Source organism: Cupressus sempervirens, chromosome 10 (genome assembly GCF_028749045.1).
Source record: "Cupressus sempervirens isolate cs-2001-9-10 chromosome 10, ASM2874904v1, whole genome shotgun sequence".
Classification (NCBI taxonomy): Eukaryota; Viridiplantae; Streptophyta; class Pinopsida; order Cupressales; family Cupressaceae; genus Cupressus; species Cupressus sempervirens.
The window spans coordinates 51,678,546-51,705,803 of record NC_143127.1 but is presented as its reverse complement, the minus strand read 5'-3'; the positions used below and the strand labels follow the sequence as shown (position 1 = coordinate 51,705,803).

The 27,258-nt window shown below is 37.0% G+C and overlaps 1 protein-coding gene across 2 annotated transcripts in view; it reads left to right on the top strand.

Moving 5' to 3' along the window:
- Positions 1–27,258, top strand: part of ISA3 (isoamylase 3) — a 313,468-nt gene that overhangs the window by 238,534 nt on the left and 47,676 nt on the right. For both annotated transcript variants that reach the window (XM_089804631.1, XM_089804630.1), the window contains 2 exons: positions 801–862; positions 11,532–11,646. In XM_089804631.1, coding sequence (XP_089660757.1) covers positions 801–862; positions 11,532–11,646 — 177 coding nt within the window. The remainder of the gene's footprint in view (positions 1–800; positions 863–11,531; positions 11,647–27,258) is intronic.

Sequence of the window (27,258 nt, the reverse complement as noted above, 5' to 3'; positions counted from 1 at the left end):
ATAAAACCAGGATGTGAGATTGATGTAATCTCCATCTAACTGACATGACCAAGATTGATATAACAATGTCGGTATGTGAGAGTGATCTCCATCTGACCAACATAACCAAGACTGATGTGCTAATATATTCTTATGATTCAACATATGCATATGTGATCAACTTTGGATAGGAAAATGTCCCTTCGAATAAGAAACCTTAGGGGGAGCACTTTAGAGAAGACAGTGGAATAACTAAGGTTTAGGGAACCCGATCTGGAGATGCTCTAGGTTTGGGATTAGAATTGTGGTAGTATTTACACTTGGAATATTATAGTTAATCTGTTATTATATAGTTCTAACATTTGTTTTCGTAGGAATTACTCATCCTGAGCTAACTCCAGTAGCAGGGACATTACAAACTTCCTCTCTATTTAGCAGATACTCTTCTTTTCTTTTCTTTTTTCTCTACTCTTAGTTTCGACCAATTGCCTGGTGATGTATACTACAACTTAGTCAAATTTTGTTGCAGAGGATTATGTAGAAAATTATATATATTAACAAACCACAAACAGCCTACTGTCCAAACAAGAATCTGATTTGCATGAAAAATATGTAGTGTGATGGCTGGTGCATGTTACATTTTGTGTTTCTATTACCATTTTTTTCTGAAAGGGATTAACTCAGCTCAGCTAAGATTATTTTGAAGGCAATTGAATATCAAGTATATTATTTATCTTGAATTTATATCTTTATGTCATATAGACACAATAGCCTGCTTGTTATCCTCAAAAGTTGTTCAAAGGAAGTATTGCTCATTGCAGAGTGATGTCACTTGGCACGAGAATAACTGGCATAATCCCGACAGCAGGTTTCTTGCATTCACGTAAGTCATTTCCCCTTAACCTTAAACTTAAATTTGAATGCTAATTGTTTTTTTTTCAACATTATTGTCTTCAGTCAACTATATTATTGTTTTCCTCTTACTTTTATATGTGTTGGAAGGCTGGTGATTGATTCTCGAGCAGTTGCAATTGTAGAAAGACATTCAAGCTTTTATAGACTTTTCAGCTGAATGAAGAATTCTCCATGATCTAGAAGCTGCAAAATGTCATGTCAAAACTGTAATTACTTTTCAAACTTGTCACAGTCAGTACAATGTGTGTGCTTGATAATCCAAGTCTCAGGGGAAATCGAGGATCAATGCAATGTTAGAATTCAGATTTGTATTTGACTAATGAGATGGTGATGTTACAATGTCAGTAGTATTTGAATTGATTTACAACTAGATGAGGAAAATCCAAACCTCATTCTGGGAATAAACTACTAACATCCAATTTTCGCTTGCAGCAACAAGCATTTAATCTCTATGTTTTGTTTCAAGAGAGTTGATGACAGAGAATATCCCTATCTTGTTGATTTGCCCAATCCTTTTCTAGATGTGTTCAAGTAGCTAAGGTTTCTAGTCAATGCATCTACATTTGGATAGTACACTACTGATAAGTATGGTCAAGTGGAGCATTATCCCTATACAGACTAGCTACTAGCCATTATTGATACTGTTATGGATGGAGTGTTTCTGGTTTTTCGTGCAATTCTACACAGTCTTTTGAGACCATCTATGTATGCAGAAATCAAACTTTAGAAAAACTCATGTGGTGATTTGAAAGACAATTTGTTCTATTTTCAAGCCGTTAGTTTTTGTACAAGCTCATTCTGTTCACAGATTGCTACAATGCAATTTTCACTCTCACTTCAAAGCAATAAAGACAGCTGAAATCTAATGACTTCGTGTGTTTTTTTCTCTTTTTATCCTCAAAGCATTTTTTCCTTCTCAGCCCTGTCTCACAATCTTGCTATTTTCCTTATCAGATTTCATATTGAGAGGGGAAGGATACCCTTCTTCATTACAGATAAGGTGTAGAAAATACATTAATAATATTAACAACAGACAACCTAGATTTTTCCCAAATAATATGGAAACTATGTGAAGGCAATATATGTATTAAATTCACTCCCATTCAAACATTAGAAGAACAGTACCAAACAAGTCTAACAATTTTAGTGGATTCCATATACATTGCATCATCGACATTTTTAACAGAAGCAATATGAAGGATATTGTCTAACAAAGAGTCTTGGTTTTGAATAAACTTGGTGGTATTAGATTGAGATGAAGTTGTTTGTGTCATATCTTATTTAGTACAAAAAATAGTAAGAAGAAGTTCATAATACTGATAGAGGATTCAAGAGATTTGGCCCAAATTATTAGTCAACTTACGGGGGACATTACATTACAATACACAAACCTAAAAATGAAAACATTACAAAATAAAATTTAACGACACCTACCTGGTATCCGTCAACGGCAGTTGAAGGCTTGAAGCAGAGTCGGGAGATTCAATGGAGAACACAGTCATTGCTGGCTGCTGCTGCTGCTGCCTCCGCCAGATCTAATCACTCAGTATGCAAAACGTTTGCCTCCAAAACGTTTGCTCAGCCTCCAGAACTTTCACTCTGTCTGCAGCCTCCACAACAATCAATCGCTCAAATGCTCAGTCTGCAATATCAAACGCTCAACTGAGAAACTGTAACATTCCAGATTACTACTATTAAGAATTTACACCAGTAGTTACTCAAATATTTATGCAATACTGAATTCCAGTATGTTCCTATTATTATTTCTTGCAGAGTAAGATTTGTAAAATAAATGAAAGTGCCAGAAATATGCAGACCAATATACATTACAACAACTGTCCTGGGTTATTGTAGTCAATTATCAGTTTATAGAATGTGTCCCTTATTAACCAATTAATCCTCCCAATCATTTATCAATCGATCATTCAACAATTACACAGAAATGGAATATGAATTTATTGGATTCTGTGGTTGTGATTAACATTTTCCTGATAAAATATAAATTAGAATGCACCTGTAAATGTTTGTAGGAATTGGTTTGTGACTGTCCACAGCCAGATGTGATCTGCGGTGTCGGAGTCTATGCCTGGCACCGTGCATTCAATAGTTCTCAATTCCCTTGGCTTCTGTGGGTTACCATGTTAATTTAGTTACTAACAGTGCCGACTCTCAATCCCGTGCTCTCCTTCAAGAGACACTTCTGCTGTTCACAAATGCAATAGGGTTGTAATCTGTAATAACCTCAGATGGTTATAACTTCAGCAGACACCAACCCTCCTTCATTAATTTGCTACTAGCATTTCATCATACACTTTGCTGACAAGCTCTGAAAACTATTGCTAAGATCCTAACAAACTCCTTCCGTCAAACCAAGGGAAAATGTATTTTTTTGATGTTTCTTGTAAAAATAGCAACGCTCTATCTTTGCTTAACCAACTCATCATACAAGGAATAAGGTAATAGATAATAAATACTGACAGAGCCAAACCTCTAAACGTGATTTCATTTGCATTCTACTTTTTCACAGTATAATTTCCAATGGCTAGTGAAAAATATTGAATGTTATGCCTGCTTACATCAGAATTGAAGCAAAGACAAATACCAAGGAGAAGGACCTGTTGTGATGTTAATTGCAGCAGTTCACCTTCTACAGGCAGAGGCAATGCCAAAGGTTGGTAAGTTTTCCCACTGAAAAACAACTCCAGCAACGTGCCCTTATCAGGTGAATAGCCGTCTATGTGATTTAATAAATCTGGGCGCACAACATCAAGAATGCAGCCCCTTGATTATGATGCCAAGAACAGGTGATGCTAGTGCCCCAAACACAGCTACAAGACAGCCAGTTGTGGTTGCAGAGATTTAGCCGAACACAAGAATGTTCAGCATTCAACAACAGGAATGATGAATGTCATCTATCTGAATTATAGGCTCCCATGCCCTCCCATTAACAGTCCAGAATGCAGTCTGTGTGAACACCAATGTGCGGAATAGAATGCCAATACCTGCCAATGTGACAAGCCTCCAAATTCGTTCAATTACAAGCGACCTTAGTCACTCAAATAGAAGAATATTATATTGTAATGATGGTTGCTATTGGCAGATACCAATAGTGAAATAAATGCCAGCCACAAACGATATTTAGAAACTATGAACAATTATATGCCAAGAACAGGACTTTAGCATTGGAAACTATTCAGAAACCCACGACCTTCTAGGCAACAATATCAACAGAGATAAATATGTCAACAGCCACCCTCACAAATGCAGATTGAACACTTACGGTTTGCAGGTAGAATTGCAATTAAAATTCCAAACAAAGGTGTCTCCCAGCAACAGGAGGAGATAGAAATAAATCTCAGAACAATTATCTTCAAGGAACAATAATAACAGTAATCGTAGACACCAAATTAATTCACCAGTCTCCAATTCCAATTCTACTATACCTCAGCAGTAGACTGGAAACAATACGATCTTCAAGAAGCCTCAAAAACTACTCAAACCCTCAGCCAGATCAGAAGATGAGAGAATATAATAATAAAGATTGTTCTCCTTAGCTACAAAAAATACAGTAGGAGAATGTTGGCCAATTGTATACTTTAGCACAATTGCCAAGAAACTTCTCAAACTTAACCCTTATACATCAGCAAGGGCATACAATTCAGAATTTAGGAAAAAGCCACGAAGGCACAAAAAAAAAAATATATTCAAAAGTGCTTTTCTCAATGAAATGAGCTGTCATTTATAATCTTTCGTTGGCCAAAGTTTCCTAAAAAACTTCACTTTAGGATTGTGGAATTTTCCCGAAAGAGCTCAACACTTGAAACTTTCCAACACAGTTTTAGAAATATCTCGTAAAGTCATTATTATAATAATATAAATATTATTATAATAATGCAACTTAATAATTACTAAATAAGAGCTTATGCAATTATTAAACTTATTTAGTGCCGGTTACAATCCACTGCCAAGCCACCCACTGCACTGCCAAGAATAGCAACTACCAAAAATAGGCGTACTAAAAATAGTAAGTCCACAACTGAGACCCTCAAAACACCCTGTTAGCTCACGAGGGTCGAGATGATGAGCTAACTCCATCAACTGCGTAGACTTGCCAAAAACAAGGACATTACATAATCTTCAATTGGCAGAGGTTTTGCTCAAGTGACATGTCCTCGATGGCCAACGTGATGTTACATGCTTTAGACAATCCCAATTCAACAACACTATACTCCAACCCTTTTTTTAAGATGTCAACATCATAGTAAGATGGAGCGATTGGATTCCTTCCTTCAACGATAGTTTCCCAAATTCAAGTTTCTTGTTCAAATCCAGAGTGGCAGCGAATGGAAAGATGAGGATAAATGGGAATACCTATACCAGACAACCGGAAAACTAATGATGAGGGCGAGACAAACTCTTGGAAGGTGAGTACGAGGCGACACAGAACTTCCACATCCTGTACCGCATAAGCCTCAAAACCTTCATATGGAGAGAAGCGGCGGAAAACGAGGTTACATGGGATACTATGTGGGATGCCATGCATGCAAGCCCAACAACAAATTGGTTCCTAGACCAACTCCCCAGCAACGGCGCCAAATGTTTAGCCCGTAGGTGGACATGAAATAAACATATAACTTAACAAAGTAAGGTATTATTCATTCATCAAATGCTTCCGTACAAAACAATAATATTCAATACCAACATGATGCTAATTACATAAGTGTATGCCATATTTATAACATCTAACACGGTGCCAATGAAGCGACACAGTTGTGCCTATACCCATAACCGTCTAACTACCTAGTTTGTCGGACAACATTTCCTTCTCATGCATCACTGATGAATATATGATATGCTTGTCATAATTTCTTTTCAACTCCACTAGGCCAATTGAATATTGACGAAAGGAGAGTGAAGTCTTCGATTTCAATTCAACTTCGATCATTCATTCCATTTTCTCCTCTCCAAAAGCATTTGCCTCTTCTATTTTGATAATGGAAATCAGGTGTTGATTCCCGTAAAATGCCAACTGATTTGGTTGGATTATAATAAGTTTGTTATAAAATAAACTTAGTTTTATGAAATACTTACTTTATTAAGTACTTACTGAAAAGCTTAATATTAATTAATTTATATTAGTTCAATAGATTGAAATAAATATAAAATACTTAATATTGATTTTGCCTTTACAACTTTCAAAGGGAAAGTCCTCCTGGAGGATCATTATAGAAAGAGTCTTCAAACGCTGAAAACATTTTGTCGTCCCTCACATCCCCCAAAAAATCTAGGCTTCATTTATGTACTCAAGGTGAAGGGAATCCATTTATTTATAATATTTTTGGCCGAAAACCCTAAAACGACCATCAATAAATTAATATTTATGCAAAACAACAAGATTTTTGTGTGCTGTATGAATTTGAGGAGATTTTTTGCATTTTTTTTTCATTTTTTCAGAGTTCGGTGAATTTCAAATTTCTAACCGAAAATTCGGCAAACCTTGTGACTTAGGTTAAGACCGTTCATCATCTTTTATTGTTGGGATTATAGTTGGAAAATTCTCACTCGGCAACAGTTCGTCAAGCCCCTCACCCCCAAAAAGGGGAAAAACATGGCCAATTTTTCAAAAAAATTGGGGGAAAAACTTGGGAACCTAAACAACCGCTTAAATTTAACTAAAAATACATTTTGTTTTTGCAAAATTCAATTGAGAAGATGCATGAACTCAGTTAATTAAAGAGAACACAAAAGAAACATGCAGAATTAGATATATATAAATGCATAGTGGGTACAAAATCCCATTCTCATGCGGAATGTTGATGGCAGGAATCAAAATAGTAAATAGTTTGTCAAACTAGAAGTAAATACATCATTACAATCACATCTTCTGCTTCCCAGCTCTGCTAGCATATATATATATATATATATATATATATATATATATATATATATATATATATATATATATATATATATATAGGCTTTTTGCCTCCTGTTTTTAATAAAAAAAAAGACCAAAAAAATTATAGATTTTTTTAAAATATATTTTATTTGAAAAACTTGCCAATTTTTTTGCAAAAACTCCACTATTACTCGATGAGTTTTCACAAAAAATTAGCAATTTTTTCCTTTGCCAAGTTGCGGGGAAAAACTCGCCAAGCACAACAACTTGGAGAGTTTTCCAACTTGGCACAAAAATCTTGAAGCTGAGAGAATGGTTAATTCTTCCGGCCTTCGCACTTTGAGCTGGTCTCATAATACCAATGAGTTGTGCCTGCAATTGCTGCTGAAAATTTAAGGAATTATTAAGGAGGAATTCTGAAATCAGTTGGAGTTGGATGTTGGGGTTTAGTCTGCAAGAACCGCTGCAATCAAAGAAGCATTTAACATTGTTTGTGCATATCATGACTTGCAAGAATGCTGGTGTGTGTGTTTGAGAAAGCTGTGATCATTTCTTAGGGAAGAGTTAATCATTTTCTGAACCTCTGTTTTCTTCTTAGAGAGCTGAATACATATATACTGGTCAGCTTTTCAAATAATTGTCTTTTCAAGGCGGTTGGGAGTTAGCAGAGCTTATCAATGTCAATAATTGGGTTCTTTGGATTAATTTGGTGCATCATTAGTTGGCATTGTAATTACTTGGAACAACATATAGTCAATAAAGATGTTGAGTGCATTGCATTGCTTCATTGAATTGTTTTAATTATTATGCATTTCTACTTTTAAAAACTTGAAAAAGCCAAAAAACATATATATCAAAAACAAAAAAATTGCAAAAAAAACTTTCAAAAACAAACAAAACAACAGTTACCCAGCAAAGTGCCAGCAGGGCTCATTATAGTGGTATTAGAGCTAGCAAGGCTCTTTACAATGTCAAACACTTCTCATGCAAAGTAATATGAAGCACAATGTAAGAGTTGAATGCAACCTTATTCCTATTTATTGTTGGAATGCAATTGACTAATTACAAACATTGAACAATTGCCAAGACTCTTGGCTCACAAGGGAATGCACTTTGGAAAATTCTGAATGTTAATGGCAGCCACGGTTATTGATTTTTAATGCCCATGACATAAATGCAAATGACAAGAGGAGCTTGGTAATAAACAGAAAACAAGGTGGCAATGCTCTTGAATTTTTGGTGGAATTTTTGAAGCTTCCAATGCATGAGATCGACCCTCCACGAGCAGGTTGCCCTGCCCTATCTGCAATATGAATGCCATGAATAATGGTGCCTGTAAAAGTCCTCCAACGTGCTCTTGAAGCAAGTGGTAGGCCAAGGAGATTGTTTTGCAACAATATCCAAAATGATTTGATGCTTCAACAATGGACAATGGGCAAATATGCGTGTCTCATAAAGGCTGTTCTAACCCAATCGCAGCAACTTATATAAACTAAAACCATCAGGTATGCTCTCCAAAAGTTCTAAAAATCATTGCCAAAACTCAATAGAGCGATTGAACTGTTATAAACCAGGGTTGTCGTTGCGTCAAAAGATTGACCAGTTAATGCTCCATATAACTACTAGACATAGAGAACACAGGTGGGGTTAAGCCATGTTCAGAAACCTGAAGGGGAATGTTGGCAGTTAGTCCAACAATCCCCCCTCAGCGTTACCCGAGGCAATTCGAACCTATGACCAAACTATGATACCATTTGTTACAAACTAGGGGGGTTGTTGCACCAAACGATAGACCTATTAATGCCCATACAAGCACTAGACTTATAAGTCTAGTTCTTGAAAGATCATTGATTGTTAAGAAAGAAGCAGCTTAATCTATAGACACATATGAAGACCTCTTCTGCAAGATGCTCAAAGAAACTCATAGTTAGAAAAATTAATTGATTGGAAAGGTTTAAAAATCAAATCTCGCAAGTGTTTTCCAGCATCCTCCATGCCTTAGCATTCACAAAGTTATGCAAACTATGGGTGTCACATTAAGCTATTTATGCTTCATGTGTCAATAGAAGACAGACTTTGTCAGATTCTATGGTGAAAAATGCCTTTGAAGCTATGTGTGGAGTATGGAAAAATATTAACAACAGAGTTCAGAAAAATATTAAGACTCTATTGTGCTTAAAAGCATCTAGTATATTTTGATAGTCCAAAAGGAGTTGAGGAGCTTCCTGTTCGCATCTTCCCCCATCTTGATGACATCTTGTTCTATGTCTTCCCTGGATTTCCCTATAATACTGTAGTACCCCCACACTTGGAACTTTTGAATGCTAGTTAGTCAAAAATCAACTATGTGAGCTTCGTGAATTTTTATTTCAAACCCTAATGGGGTGGCAGGCTCCGATACCTCTGTAAGGACCCCTGCAGGCTCTAACACTTCCAAGCTACTTGTTTCACTATGCAAATGATATATATGGATGATTTTCTAAATAAATATGCAATTCCTTGAATTTTTGCAAAGTGTTGCTAGGCAGGTAACAACTCTTCATTAAATATAATAATCTGAAAACAAACTGGGAGTATAGAAGAGTTGTAATGTATTATATTGAGTATTGAATGTTTACAATACTTCTATCAAATCACATGCATACCCGGAATTGCCTGTATACTAATTGTATAACATTCTAGAAATAAGAGTGCAGTTACAAAATTCTGATAATGAATTGAATCTTCTCTTAATATTGTTTTCTCCAGTTTAAAATCTGCACCAAATGACTTGTAGAGATAGGCCACTCACCATAAAAGAGGGAAAAGTCGAATAGATGAGGCATTTCAACCTAAGAATACAATGCCTAGCTGAAATGCTCCAAATGTGGTTAAGGTTTATTGCTGGTATGTCCTCAAAGGAACTGCTGTATGCAGCAAACGGGAAACACAATAATTCTGGAGTTGACTTTCAAACTCAGCCTTTAAACTATTATGTATGCTCTGAATTTCATCACTAATTTTGCAAAAATGTAACCTCTGATTGAAACTACCAACAAATTGTAGCCTTCAAGTGATATCTCACACACCTCAGGTAGTAAAACTATGAGGAGACTACGTTCTCCAAAGCTTAATCCAACAAACCATGGTTCTTCTCCAACAGAAGTGCACAAAAGACAAACTCCAAGTTCTCCAAAATATCCAATGAGTGAATGAATGTTTTTTTTACTTTTGTCGTGCCTTTTATAGTATTGACCAATAGGTCGATCCCCTTCATGTGCCTTTTAACCATTTAAAATAATATTTAAAAAAATCAAATTTATTGAATTCTTTAATTCATGGCCTTTCAAAAGAAATGATTTTATAATCATTTTTTAACATACCTTGATATATGTGTGTGTGTGTGGAGAGAGAGAGAGAGAGAGAGAGAGAGAGAGAGAGAGAGAGAGAGAGAGAGAGAGTACAATGTATCCATAAATGGGCTCTCAAACATAATTTATTAATTGTACTTTAAATCATCTCTCCAAATGTGACAACCACAATATAATACTCCCTGAATTTTTCTTTCTATCTTTGTTGAGGGCTGTCACAAATTGATGAAGAGAATTTGTAGAATCACAGAGACCTTCATATGTTTATAGAGCTTTGGAACTGCATTCAAATACATTTTGAGATTTTCCCCCTTCACCCATACCGCTCCCACACCTTGATGAGTCCCCAAGTTGCTTTTCATTTCTGTTTCCTCTAATCATGCACTCTACTCTCACTTTTGTTGCTTTTTTGTTTTTGTTTTGTGAATTAATATGCGATTGGAGTTTGGAAACTGAAAATAGGAAAGCAAAAGATGTGTACATTTTATGTTTTTTAACTTTGAGAAAGTTGAAAAGAAAAACAAAGGGAAGATTAACATACCTGTTTCACTTCTCTTGCTAGTTTCTATCTTATTTCTCATCTCAGCTACTAACCATTTACTGGTTTCTCCGGCGGTACCATCAAACCTTGCCAGTTTGTCTAACTTGGCCGCAAATTTTTTTTTGCATGTAAGTTTAAATAAAATACCCATATGAACAAGTTCTTTTTCTGTGTTAGGGCTTATAAAAGTGTATGGGTGTTTGGGAACAAAAAATAGTTTAAATTCATTTTTGTAATTATTGTGGGCTTTTTAAAAAAAATAGTGACCGCATATCACAGGGATGGCCAGTTTTCACCTTGGCATTTCCCTCATGTTTCCACAGACCGGGCACTTCGTCAATTTTTTTTTTGAGATGGGGTGCAGTGGGAATGTCTGCAAGCAGTCCCTAGATCCCTAGATTGTCCCTAGTGCCTGTGTGCTTGAAAAAAATAAAGGACATGTCCTCATGGAACCGCACTCTTTATTTCCTTTGTTTTCATTGAACTTATATAGCCATCCTTACTGAACATTTGAAATCTTTAGTGAAATAATGAATCTCTTAACATCAACTCCTTTATGCAGCTGTCTCCTTGAATTTAGGTAATTAACAATAGCAGAAAACAAGCAACTAAGTAAAGGAAGGGATTATCTTATTCTACCCTAATTTTCATGGCTTTCATGAGTTGTTTCATGATTATCATTTAGTTGAGCATGCCAAAGAGAAGAAGAAAGTGATGTAGTGTCTTACTTCAGCTGATATTTATTTTAGTTGCAATCAACTAGTATGGTTTTCAACCAGTGCATGTGCCATTTTTTGTATAGCAGATTCCTTGTATCTAATAGGTTATGTCTTGTTATTGATTGTAGATTACACGAAGGAAATTATGGGTGTGGGGATCTCTACATAGCTTTCAATGCACATGATTACTTTGTCAAAAATACAATACCTTCACCACCTTTTCAGAAATGCTGGTACCGGCTGGTATGTTATCTTGCATCAGAAAGTTTTGGTACCCAAACAGAAACATATTTGTTCAATTCTAGTGTACTTTTTATTTTAAGATTTGGAATGGTGGATCTTAAATTGCATTTTCTAGTATGTTAAAAATAATATCATTCATTACATCATTACATTTTATTCAACTTTATAAACTTGTATTTCTACCTTTGCAAGGAATTAATAATTATAAATATGGTGACCACAACAAGGACATATATTCTATCTATTCATAAATGAAATAAGGACTTTAAACGTACTAGAAGTGATCAAACATGTCCATATGGATAATGGACAATATCTGGACATCCATTTACATTATTAGTGCATGTCCTAGATGGTACCTTACACACATGACCAATGCTTAACCTCTTTCTCTTCATCATGTCTCCAATGTGAAACCACAACTTACAAAGTTAACATTCCTATAATACATTAATTGTTTAAAATCATTTGTGATATTATTGCACTGGAACAAAGCAGATCATATTCATGTGAAAGAGTAACACAGAGAGGTTTTTCCAAGGTTGCATGGGTACTTGTACTGACACCCCTGGTACTCGTACCCACTTACCCAAGTAATGGGTACACGTATCCCAAGAACTGGGTACTCGGTGGAGAGCATCATAGCTAAGGACCTCGATTAAGGTTTATGATTTTTTTTTTTGGTTTTTTGTTTGTGTATCAGCTTGTTGTTTTTCATGCTTAATTCAATACCCAATCAGTTGAAAGTTTATCATTAGCAATATGTCATTGTCATATGATTTATGATCTTGTTCATGTTTAAAGTCTGCCTTCTCTGTCATGATTCATAATTTCAGATTTTCTATAAATGTAAAAGTATAATAAAAAATAAAGTTTGCATACCCAAGTACCCCCATCCCCTACTATGAAAAATAGTCGTACCCGTACCCAAAGTACCCCAAGTACCCACATCCCTGTGCAACCTTGGGTTTTTCATTGTTGAAATGAATAAGCTCAAAAATACCAAATAACCACTAAATGTCATCTATTTTGGCACATCATCTCCTTTTATTTTAGATGTTGTCTCCATTTTTTCCCCAATTATTTTAGTTTAAAAATTAGAATAGGGAAAGAGGCCTGGACCTGAAGGTTGCTCTCAACTTGAACTGCTCATAGCTTCTGATTCACTCTCGTTGTGGACAATTTAAAGATATATATCTTTTAGTTATTTTTTTTAATGTTCTGTGTATAAGAAAATGCTGAATCCTTAAAACTACTTTTATCTTTCAGTGACTCTAGTAGAATAGCTCACTGAGTTTTACTCTATGCCTAGTTGTTGAGTAATTGGTTGAATTGCTTTGTGCTAAGTCTTATTGAGTAAATCCGCAACTTGATGCTGCTGCTGAGATTGTTCTGACTTGTGATGTCATAAATTACATGTGTGTTTAAAGTATGGAAGATCTTGAGCACCTTCTAATAGTTAGAAGATAACTAGTAGTTAGTTGTACGTGGCAAGTAGATAGTACAAGTTAATAAAGTGTATAAGGGAAAGTTGTGAAGTCTTATAAGTAAGACAATTTTTCCTAGCTAGCATGTGATATATGATAAGTCAGGATGCAAGATGACAAGATCAGGGCAACAACGAAGAAGTCTGGCATTTCATATAGACCATCATCACACTAGAAGGGATGTATGTACTACTACCATCAACAATCATCATGAGGTGATAAGATGTTATATGGAGGCTCATAGCATTGATCATAAAGGCAAGTTTTATCCTACCAATAGTAAAGCTTATCATATGTTGATAGTAAACATCGACTAAATAGAAAGCATGGAGAATATCAATGGTCTACAATTAAGGAAGTACACCAAAAAGATATCCAATAAAATCATCATTGTGAAAGCAGATCAGAAAGTTATGGATCAACAAATAATGATCAATCCTATAGGAAGAAGATACAAGCGATGACTAACCATTATACATCAGTCAGCATGATAATTATATATCAAATTACTGATAGCCAGCAGAGCCATAACTATTATCCTTCATAGTCAAAAGGCAGATCAATCATATGTGAAACTCAGTCCTCATCAATATCTGATTAACGAAGAAACTAGCAGCATCTGATTGCCTTGATCAAGTATCATTATATATTAAAGGATTGACCAAGATTAGAGGAGATCTATTATTAAGCTTTGGACAATTAGTGATCCCATAAAGATGATCATCTGTATCAACATCATGACATATGTAATATTCCCGTCCTAAAATAATAAAATGTTAACAATTTGTATGTGGGACCGATTGATTTAGTATATCTCATACCCATTTGTATTTTACTTTCTTGTAGGTGTTTGTGTCATGTGTTGGCACTTGTTTCTCCCTCGAGAGTTTTCCTCCAACGAGATATATATATCCATCAAGATGGTTGTTGTAGGTATGCGACTTGACTTATTTTTGTTGATGTTTGGTAGCTTCAGTTGGATAAACCCATGAGATTAAACTGAATATATATATATATATATATATATAGTTCAAATAATCAATTGGTATATTAATTAAATAATAATGAATAGACATATCCCAAGAAGGGACATGTCTCTCCATGTCTCATCCACAATATAACTGAGAGATCGCTGCCCTTGGTAAACACAATTCCAAAACAGGCAGTACAAATACATTTTCAGTGATCTTATAATTTCCAACATGGTATCAAAGCAGGTGATAGATCTCAGGAAATGGAAGAAATTACAATGCACAAGTTTTTTTATTAAAGGTAATCCTTAAAGCTAAGGATTGTAAAGTTGTAAAATTAATATTCAAGCTGCTGCAAATGAATATATGTTTCTGAAGAATTCATTATCACTTTGAAGGAGGCATTATTGATTGTCTTAAATATTTCATCAATTTATGTGGATATGGCCAAAATTTCCAACTAGAGATAAATGTTTATCTCATATAAACCATCGTTTGGAATCTAAAATAATCATTATGGATATGCATGATGACATCAATATGCGAAATATCATATCAAGTTAAAGCATAAGGTTAATTTGTAAGTGCAACAGGTGATGAAACTAAAAGAGTTCTGTGACTATCAGTTATAGGGGCACTGGAATAATATGACACTATCGGTTATAGAGTTTACTTTTGCTGGAGTTACACAAGCCTCCTCAAAACATCAAATATAGCCAATATGAAAGTCCTAGGCAAATTATGCATAGAGTAACATGGGTCTTATAGTGGTATCTTAATTAAAGGATGCCAATAATGAAGGAAAATCGAATATCGAATAACTAAGCATGAGCCATAGAAAGTACTAGTGACTGGTCAAACCTGCATACTGCGTAGATTCCACAATGTGACCTGGTACAATGAGTAAAGGACATTGAATGGGAGATGCGTTAAATGCTATAGAAGGAACACTCAAAAAATATTGTCTAGTTATTGATGTCAGCTGACAGCTAGACAAGAGGATAACCAAGCAAGGGGAGATATAATACAAGGGATGGTGGGTTTATATTCCAGATGCAAAAGGGGTGGACCCACCACATGAGCATAGTATTAATGGGGAGATCTAAGGGCGGAAGAAAAATAAATTTAAATACAGAACATTGTTGCCATGTGAAAAGCCCTGAATTTAGGAATACGAAGGGACGTTGATCATATAGAACTGCCCAACAGTCTGCAGACAAGTGCAAGCACAAAGCATTCACTACAGTGAAATACAAATGTTTCTGATTTTGTCATGTAATCAACTATAGCGAAATGTACCAGGGGTCAAATGCATAGGAACTCCTTAATTTGGATTTAGGTGCTCAGTCCACACAAGCACATGAGGTATGGTCCACACAAGAAAGTGAGTTACAGGATCCCTTATCCCTACATATTATAATATGTTAGACTATGTCCTATAAACTAAAATTCTATGTAGTTAGAATATGTTAAAGTAGATGAGAATTTTGTTAATAACTAATAAAATTGTTAGGTGATAAAATTATAATAGATAGTAAATATGGAGTAATTTGCAATGATGTTAAATATGTATATTGAGATGAATTTATAAGTAGGCATATGTGATTTTAATATATCTATGGAGATATAATATGTTTATAGAAATAAATTATTAATAACTGCATTCTTATATTGTAATAGAATTAATTCATCATGAATCGAGTGTAGAATCAAATCCCTAATGTTCTTATAATTAAAATATAATAATATTATTGAGAATAATCGTTAAAGGTGATTTTTATTATTGTAGGAGCTTTTTGGCCTTGATCTTTTCCCTTCGCTTCGAGGATGTCTTGCAGGAAAAGGATGATTGATATTAGATTTAGAGGGAGTTTGACACTTCATCAGAGACAATGTTGGATGAGGATCTTAGAATATTGATATTCAGAGGAAGTTTAAAAATCCATGTGTGTGACTACATGATCTTGATGGGCCTATCCCCTATGTACGTCATGAGGAAGTGATGGCTTCCAAATAATTATCACTTAAAAAATTTATTGGAAGGTGACAATCTTTCAATATCTTAATCTTCTCTTATGATGTCTGAGACAGATCATGATAGATGATAACTTGCATAGTGAATTAAGTTCTTTAAATAGACCATGGCCTACTATTGTGATAGACATCTTATGATGACTGAAACAGATCATGATAGATTAGATCTTGCATAGTGGATTAAGATCCTTAAATAGGCCATGGGTGTTCCTATAGTAAGTATTATTGAGGATACGTGTGCACATACCTTATGAATAGTTTTTTTGAGTACTTGGTGAATGTCATGCATCTTGATGCTTAGAAGGCCAGTGCTCAAGAATATTTGGTGAATATCATGCGACTTGATATTCAAGAGGCCATTACTCAAAGAGTACTTGGTTAATGTCATGTGACTTGACACTTAAGATGCTATTACTCTCGATATGATAAGACGACATCTAAATTCTAGATATCTTATGATCAAATATATTCTTAAAACTTGTCATTCCTAATTTTACATTGAGGTAATATCGTGTTAAAATCTCCCTAGCTAAGAGGGAGTGTTGATGTTTGGTAGCTTCCATTGGATAAACCCCTAAAACTAAACTGAAGATATATGTATGTAAAATAATTAATTGTTATATTAATTAAATAATAATGAAGGGACATGTCTCTCCATGTCTCATCCACAATATAAATGAGCGAGAGATTTCTACCCTTGGAAGACACATACCAAAACAGGCAATGCAAATACATTGGCAGCGATCTTATAATTTTGAACAATTTTTTAATTGCAAATTCTATGCAATTTTGCTATTCTTTGCAATTTCGGAAGTGAAAAACCTTCTCTACTTGGCTTCTGCAATTTTGGTGGGTTTCAGCCCTACCCTATTTTGTGTATTAGATTACTTTGCATTGGATTTGGAAAATCCAAGAGCCATCTTTGTCTACAAATATAGTTCTTGTTTAGAGACAAATTGCATATATTTGTGTTTGGCAGAGATCTGTGTGTTTGGCGAATCTATCTATCTATATATATATATGGTAGCTAGCCAAGATCTTAATTAGCATTGGTTTGACATCTAAAACTCACACATAAATCTCTCTGAAATTGGCAGTTCATCCCCCTAACCATACAACTTCCTTGTCGAGTAGTGTTCGTACAAGAAAGGATATTGTACGGTAGTATTCCCTTCCACCATACACTACTGGACACCCTCTCATTGTATATCAATGACCATTTCAATCACCATACGGACTATAGAAGCTCCGTGCATCTACCTGCCATACCGTAGAGATCTCTCCATTTGTGTTATCATGCAGGCATCTTCCTTCCTCCATTCAAAATACTCCCTCTCAAACCTTATGCATAGTCTCCTCCAACTGATCTTTCGTATCAATTCCTTTAGCACTATACCATACAACCAAGACATTCTTCCCTATGTCACTTGGTGTTGCACCTTGATTTGGTTTTTCTTAAAGAGGGTAATTTACTAGTACGCAAAGAAGGGAACATTACATTAGCATCAAAGCTAATGATCCTACCAACTGGCAGACAATGAATGCAAGTTTATACACTGAAACGAAGAGTGTACCATGTAATGTTCCCATCATATAATAAATAAATTATTAAACCCTTGTTTATGGGCCGATAAATTTAGCTTATCTCGGAACCATTTTGTTTTTAATGGTTCTGTAGGTGTTTGTCATACCTCTTGTTGGTACTTACTTTCTCCCTGGAAGGGGTATTTATGTCCACGAGGTTGAGTTATTTTGGTATGCGATTTGGATTATTTTTACTATACTGCAAATTCTTGTTGGAGTTTTGGATTGTTTACTATTTTAGTTTCTGTTGGATTTAACCCTCCGCCTATTCTATTCTTGTATTTCATCGCTCAGATCTGGCAAGTTCGAGCACCATTTTAAGAGATTCTTCTTCCATTCTGGCATATCTCTTGCAAACACTCTCTTTGTCTAATAAATTATTATTATTGGTGGAATCCATGCAATTATATATATATATATATATATATATATATATATATATATATATATATATATATATATATAACTATGCACTTAGTCAAGTATTGGCAAACTCGTGGAGTGAAGAAAACTCTGTGCACGACTTGCAAACCATATGCCTCCTCTTGTCTGCACCATACACCCCTCTCGTCATCTCAACCCTCACCATATGACATATCAATATCACCTTACTGGCCTCAACACTTGTTCTCTTTTCGTATGAACCACCATACAAGCATTCTATTTACTTGACACAGACCCGATATAGCCAGTCTTGGCTACCGTATGGTGATCTAGTGGACACCTTATGAACTAAGTTTGCACTTGTCGTAGGGCCTATTACCATTGTCAACAGAGCATTCCTTATCACCATTACGTATAGTGTATCCTACACATCCTACACCGTACAAAACACACAATTGGCCACCTAAGCAATCAAAAATCTTCCTTCCAGATCCTCACCTTTAGATGTATTTGACTCTTGGCAGATCAGGAGCATTACAATGGTATTAGAGCCAGTGAGCCTACCAGCCTATGGACAATGAATGAAAGTTTATAGTCGAAAATGAAGGAGATCCACTCAATTTATAGAATGGCAGATCAAGAACCTGCTCCTGCTGAAATCATGGCACTACTGTGGTATCTTTGCGGAATCCAGCACACATCAATGATACTTAGTGACTTATGGAAGAAAATCTTCGAAAACTAGCAGAAAATAAGATATCAAGCAAACAAAATGGTTACAATGCCAATTCAATTTCGGGAAAGGCAAATCCTTATCTGGCATGCTCTTGACCTTCCATGTCAACTTTCCCTCCATGGACAAAGGTATTGCACGGAGTAAGACAACCAACCTTTTAGGAAGTTCAAGCACAGTTGACTGAAAACTAGAAGAATGCAAACTTGGAAGAGGATATATCCTACAAAGATTACACCGAATTGAGAATGGGATATTATGGAGGTGAAATTTGAGGATATATTAACAATGATCTTAGAAGGAAATTGAGTAAAGTGAACCTATCACCATTTGATGGATCTAGATCCATATTTGTCCAAGCATGGGTAATGAAGGCCGACACCTGGTTCCAGCTCAACTCGATGCCAGAGATGAAGCAATTAAATTTGGCACACTCCTTGGAGTGAGTGGCACAGGAATGGTGGCATCATGGCACCATTACACTGGAACATGACCAAGTAAATACTTATGCAAAATTCATTGAAAGACCAATAGATCGGTTTGATGGTAAAGATCAAGAACTTAATTTTAAAGAGGTGGCACAATTAAGGCAAACAAGATTGGTCGACCTATACATAACAAAATTTCAGACTCTTTGTTTTGGTTATAGAAATTTTTGAGAGGAGATGGATAGTACTATTCATGGACGGATTGACAAAACCATTGAGGGGTTGGGTACAGAGCTTCAATCCTGCCACCCTCTCGAAGGCTATCAAAAAGGCATGAAGTATGGCAACATCATCAACATTTTCCTCTTGAGGTTACTCCTACTTCAAACTACTATTGGTTCCAAGAGACAAAGATAACAAACCTCCATTGAAGTAGGCTTCGTTGGATGAAGCTACTAGACAAGAACTCCAAAGGAAGAAATTATGTTTCACCTATAACGAGTCGTGTGAACTTGGGCACAAATGCCTTGGAAAAGGAAAGATACACTACACCAAAGTTGTTTTTGATGATGAGGACGATCATGAAAATCTACCCCTACAGGGCGATCACCCACAGGAGGGCTCCAAGATGGTCAACCTAATGTATTGGTACGATGTGGAGGAACCGTTGCCCTGGCTGGAAGCCCAAGATGTGCGATATTCTTGGTATGGGAACTTGTCAAGGACAAAGGGTCATTGTAATGCTTGGTAGCGAAGCTACTCTAAACTTTATAAACTCATCTTTGGTGAAACAAAGAGGTCTTCGGAGGTACACATAGGATTCCGAGTCAAGGTCGCTGGAGGAACACTCTTACCATCCATAACTAAGTATCACCATGGCTAATCACACAGTAATGGAGGATTTCTTTATTGTAAACTTGGATGATATGGAGGTCATCCTTAACATATAGTGGATGGAGTCATTGGATGAACACACACAGAGCTTCAAAAGGATGGACTTCACTTTTTTTGTTGCTGGAAAGAAGGTCGTTCATAGAGGAATTGCCAATCAGCGACCAAAGGAAGTTTCTGCTCAACAAATGGAGGCCATTTTTCGACACGATAGCATTGTGTGGGTTGTGCATTGCTTCATTTCGGTAGAACCAATAAAGGGGCAACGAACGTATCAGAATGATGAGCTACAGGCCATCTTGAATGCACATGATAGAGATTTTGTAGACATTCCTCTTGGCATACCTGCCCATCGTGGTTTCAAGCACACCATCGAGTTGGAAGCCGGTGCCAGACCTATTATCACTACACCATATCACCATCCTAGAAAATTTAAAGATGAAATTGAGAAGACAATTCAGGAGCTTCTCGAGAAGCGATGGTTTCATCCCAACTCTAGCCCTTGTGCATCATCAGTGGTTTTGGTGAAAAAGGACAAGGCGTTATGCATGTGTGTGGACTACCATGTGTTAAACAAGAAAACAATAAAAAATAGATACCGTATGTAATATCCCCATTATAAAATAGATTATTAATCAAACTATTGTTAATGGGCCGATTAATTTAATATATCTCAGACCCATTTTTGTTTTGTTTCCATAGATTGTGTTGCCTTTGGCTATCTTTGTACACCCTTGGAAAGTTTTCCCTGATCGGTATTTAAGCACTGCTTGTAGGTAGTCATTAGTATGCAATTTGAATTATTTTCTCTGTACTGCGAATTCTTCTTGGAGTTCTCTGTTGTTCACCATTTCGGAAGTGAAAGACCTTCCCTATTTGGTTTATTTGGTTTTGGTGGGATTTAACCCTCGCCCTATTCCGTCGCCTGTAACACTATGTTCGAATCTAGCGAATCGGGGCATCATCTATCGGCATATATTAATTGAAGGTTGTTTGTGTTCAAATCTCCATTCTTGTTTCGTATTATCTGTTGAATTTGGGATTAATAGTTTAAAGTGCAGATCTGTAGTCATTCTTTCTCCCGTACCCCATTTACTGCTCACAATACTCCATACTACCATTACACACCCATACAGCCTCCAAGCTAAGTTGTACTGCCTCCAAACTAACTGTACAACCTCCACACATACTGTACAACCTTCACACATACCGTACGACATCACCTACTGTGTACCAAGGCTACCGTACAACCATCAAGATCAACCGTACAACCTCTTGACACCCCCACAGACTTACCTCTTTGCTACTTCCTGTATGGACTACCGTATGGCCTAACTATCTGTCCATTCTCCCCATCGTACGGCCAACAACTTTTTCGTACAACCATCAATTTTCCAACCTCCTAGCAACTACCATACACCCTCATTTTGTATGGCCTCTTTCAGGCCCCCTTCCATGTGCAATAGGGCAGGTTGACCCTGACATTCATTAGGTTTATACTTGTATGGGTTTGCTCTAGAGGGGTAGCCGAACAATGGAACATTATAGTGGTATCAGAGCTTCAATCCTGCTAGTCTGTGGATAGTGAATGAGAGTTTATAGTCGGAAGAGAAGAAGAACCCATTCCATTGATAGAATGGCTGTAGAACTAGAACCCACAGCTACCGAACTCATGGCACTATGAGAGAACTTGGGAGGAATCAGGCACAGATCAATGATATTCAGCATCTCATGGAAGAAACTCTCAAGAAGTTGGTAGACAATAAATTATCTGGTGAACAAAATGGTCATAGTGCGGACTCGGTGTCGGGTAAAGCAAACCCTCATCCAGCAGGCTCTCGACCTTCCATGTTGTCTTTTGCCCCATGGATGAAGGCACGACACTGAGAGAAGCAACCAACCTTTGAAGAAATGCAAGAACAATTGAGAGAAGACTAGAAGAATGTGAATTTGGAGGAAGATATATCCTACAAAGATTACACAGATTTGAGAATGAGATATTCGAGAGGCAGAAAAAAAGGATATTTTAACGATGATCTTAGGTGGAAGTTGAGTAAAGTAAATTTGTCTCCATTTGATGGATCTAGATCCATATCTGTACAAGCGTGGATAATGAAGGTCGATACTTCCAGCTTAATCCTATGCCAGAAGAAAAAGCAATTAAATTTGCGGCATTACACTTAGAGGGAGTTGCCCATGAATGGTGGCATCACAACACCATCACACTGGGGCATGATCAAATAAATACCTATGTAGAATTCACTGAGAGATTGATAGATCGATTTGACGGTAAAAATCCAAAACTGAATTTCAAAGATTTGGCACAACTAAGGCAAACTGGATCAGTTGACCAGTACATTGTAGAATTTTAGAAACTCTCTGTTTTGGTCCCGGGCATTCTTGAAAGAAGACGGAGTGCTCTTCATGGATGGACTGACAAAACGATTGAAGGGTTGGGTAAAAGGGTTCAATCCTGCCACCCTATTGGAGGCCACTAAGAAGGCAAGGAGTATGGCATCATCAATGGCGTCATCATCACAAAGATGGAAACAAAGATAACAAACCTCCACCAAGAAAGCCGTATGTGGACGAAGCTATCAAATAGGAACTTTGAAGGAAGAAACTATGTTTCAACTGCAAAGGACCATGGGAACCTGGGCACAGATGCCTCGGGAAAGGAAAAATCCACTACATTGAGGTCGTGTCTGATGATGAGGACGGACAAGAAGATATGCCCTCCAAAGAAAACCAACCCCACGAGGACACCAGAATGGTTACTTTGAACTGTACGAAAAGAATTGCAGCATTGGTATGGCACGAAGGAACTATCGCCCTTGCTGGTAGCCTAAGGTGCACTGTGTTTTGTGTATGGGGAACCCTTCAAGGACAAAGGGTTATGGTGATGCTCGATAGCATGGCTACTTTAAACTATATAAACTCATCTCTGGTGAAGCAAAGAGGTCTACCTATGGAGATGCACATAGGATTACACATCAAGGTTATCGGAGGGACTCTTCTGCCCTACACACACCTTGTTCCTCAGCTAAGTATCACAATGGCGAATCACATGTTGACTGAGGATTTCTTCATAGTGGACCTTGATGACATGGAGGTTATTTTGGGCATACAATGGATGGAGACACTTGATGAATACACTCAGAGCTTCAAATGGATGGACTTCACTTTTGTTGTTGATGGAAAGAAGGTTCTCTGCGGAATGGAAAATGAGGGTCTGAAGGAAGTTTCTACACATTGGATGGAGGCAATATTTCAACATGATGACGTTGCTTGGGTTGCACATTGTTTGGTCTTGGCAGAACCTATAAAAAGGCAACGAACACCTCCCCAGGATGATGATCTCCAAAATGTTTTGAGTGAACATGATAAATTTTTTATAGACATTCCTCTTGGCATATTGCCTCATTGAGGGTTTGAACACACTATCGAGTTGGAAGCAAGAGCCAAGCTAGTCATAACCACACCCTACAACCATCCCAAGAAATTCAAAGATGAGATCAAAAACACAATTCAGGAACTGCTAGAGAAAGGATGGATCTATCCCAATTCTAGCCCTTTGGCGTCATCAATGGTATTGGTCAAAAAGGACGGGAAATGTGCATGTGTGTGGACTACCAAAAAACAATAAAGTATAGATATCCCATTCTAAGGATAGATGAGTTGTTGGATGAATTGCATGGCACTGTCTATTTTTTCAAAAATAGATCTCTATTCCAAATACCATCAGATCCGCATGAGGGAGGAAGATGTGGAAAAGATGGCTTTTCATTGTCACTGCGGGCATTATGAGTTCCTGGTCATGCCATTCATATTAACAAATGCACCTGCTACATTCCAATCATGCATAAATTGCATCTTCAACAAACAATTGTGTAAGTACTTATTGGTATTTTTTATGATATTCTTATTTATAGCAAGACATGGGAAGAGCACCTGAAGCATCTGGATGAAGTCCTAAGGATGATGAAGGATTAGTATTTGTTCGCCAAGCAATCCAAGTGTGAATTTGGTATGAAAAAAATATTGTACCTGGGGCATGTTGTTAGTAAGTATGGAGTTCAAGTTCATCAGGAGAAGATTCACGCTATCCTTGATTGGCCTCCCCCAAAATCACTTACGAAATTGCAAGGGTTTTTAGGATTGTGCAGTTATTATCAGAGGTTCTTTAAAGGATTCTCTCAACTCAGTGCACCCTTAATGGATTTGAAAAGGAAGGATTCTTTCTAGTGGAATGAAAAGGTGCAACTCACTTTTGATAAGTTGAAAGAGGCAATGAGCACTTGTCCCGTACTTGCATTACCTGATTGCACTTGACTATTCATTTTGGAGTGCAACACATCCGAAGAAGGCATAGGTGCAGTACTGATGCAAGATAGACACCCCATAGCCTATGAAAGCAAGAAACTTATGCAAACAGAACATGATTCCATCTACGACAAAGAGATGTTGGCCATTGTACATGCACTAACCAAGTTCCGACAGTATCTAGTGGGTGCCAAGTTTGTTGTTCGTATAGATCACAATAGTTTGAGATATTTTCTGGAGCAACAGAACTTGAACGAGAGTCAACAAAAATGGGTAAGCGAGGTTCAAGCTTTTGATTTTGACATTGAATATGTGAAAGGAAAGAACAATGTGGTTGTAGATGCTTTGTCCAGGAAACCCGCCATCTACTTACTAACCCAGATTTTAGTTGATTGGAAAGTACATTTGTTGCTAGAATATTCCAAAAACACATTTGCTTAGGAGCTAATGGATGACAAAACCTAGGATTATCGCTACAGAGTGGTGGTTGACATCATTTACTATAAGAATCGGATATTTTTAGTATCGGAATCCAAATTGAAGTAGAAAATCTTGGAGTTACACTACTCACCCTTGGCAAGACACCCGGGCTTCCTCAAAATTTACAGATGTCTCAGGGAGAGGTTTTCATGGAAAAGACTTAAAGGAGACATATTGCCATATGTAAGAGTGTGTGGTATGCTAGCAGAACAAATCCGAACATACTTTACTTGTCGGGTTACTGCAACCTCTGCAAATTTCAGAACATAAGTGGGAAAGTATTTCGATGGATTTCATAACTAGATTTTCCAAGGTGACGAAAAGGATTGTATCTTCGTGGCGGTGCACATTTCTTTGCCATCCTCTCAAATTTTCAGGTAGCACAAGTTGCCAATCTATTTTTTAGAAAAGTCTTTCGTCTGCATGAGTTACCCCAAAACATTGTTAGTGATCGGGATGGGCAATTCATCAATATCTTCTGGACATAACTATTTCAGTTGACCGAGACAAAATTATCACCAAGTACTAGTTACCACCTTCAGACAGACCGATAAACGAAGATTATGAACAAGTGGCTCAAAAGTTACCTTCGGAACTATGTTTCGGCACAACGACGAGCATGGGTCAAATGGATACACCTAGGGGAATATTTTTACAATACCATGTACCACATGTCCATCGGGATGGCACCATCCAAAGATTTATACAGGTGTGAACCCCTTTCCTTCATCGACACAATTCCAGGAGACAGCCGTGCACCAAGTGTGAGGGATTGGCTTCAGGAGGGACAGGACATCCTAAGATACCTACAAGAAAACTTACAACGGGCACAGAATCAACAAAAGATGTATGCCAATAGAGACCGAATAGAGAGGAGTTTCAAAATAGGAGACTTGGTCTACCTTGGGATCTAGCCATACCGACAATCCTCATTGAAAGAAAAGGGAAAAGAAAAACTGAAGCCACGATTTTATGGCCCTTATTCTGTAGTGCACCGCATTAGTAAAGTCGCCTACGAGCTGGAACTTTTGGAGGGGAGTCTTATTCATAACGTTTTTCACGTTTTCTACCTGAAGAAAGCTGTGAGACAAAATGTCATAGTAACTACAAACCTTTTGTTGCTTAATGAAGAAGGCAAGCTCATATTGGAACCAACAGAGATTATTGAAGTACACGAGAAGACCTTGCGGAACCGAATAGTAAAGGAATATTTGGTACGCTAGAAACACTTGCCCCTAGACAACACAACCTGGGAAGGCGAGCACATTCTATAGCATCCAACATTGCGTTTGTTTGAGGACAAGCAAATTTTGGGATGGGAAGACTGTAGTATACCCATCATAAAATAGATTATTATTCAAACTATTGTTAATGGGCCAGTTAATTTAATATATCTCAGACCCATTTTTGCTTTGTTTCCGTAGTTTGTGTTGTCGCCTATCTTTGTACACCCTCGGAAAGTTTTCCTCGACAGTTATTTAAGCACGACTTGTAGGTAGTTATTAGGTATGCAATTTGGATTATTTTCTCTATACTGTGAATTCCAGTTGGAGTTCTTTGTTGTTCGCCATTTCGGAAGTGAAAGACCTTCCCTATTTGGTTTATCTGGTTTCAGTGGGATTTAACCCTCACCCTATTCCGTCGCCTGTAACACTTCGCTAAGATCTAGCAAATTGAAGCATCATCTTTCAGCATATATTAATTGAAGGTTGTTTGTGTTCAAATCTCCATTCTTGTTTGGCATTATTTGTTGAATTTGAGATTAATAGTTTAAAGTGCAGATCTGTAGTCATTCTTTCTTCCATACCCCATTCACTGCTCACAACACTTCATACAACTACCATTACACACTAGTATGGCCTCCAAGCTAAGTCGTACTAGCTCCAAACTAATTGTACAACCTCCACACATTTACCATACGACCTTCACACATATCCCGTATAGCTTCACCCACTATGTCCCAAAACTACTGTACGACCATTAAGATCACCCGTATGGCCTCCTAACACCCCCACGAACTTACCTCTCGGCTACTTCCTATACGGACCACCATACAACCTAACTGTCTATCCATTCTCTCCACACTACAACCAACAATTTTACTGTACGACCGTCAATTTGCCAGCCTCCTAGTAGCTATCATATGGCCTCATTTTGTACGACCTCTTTCAGGCCTCCTTCCATGTGCAATAGGGCAAGTTGACCCCAACATTCGTTAGGTTTATACTTGTACGGGTCTGTTCCAGAGGGTTAGCTGAAGAACAGAACATTACACTTTGTTCCTAAGATCGATGAAT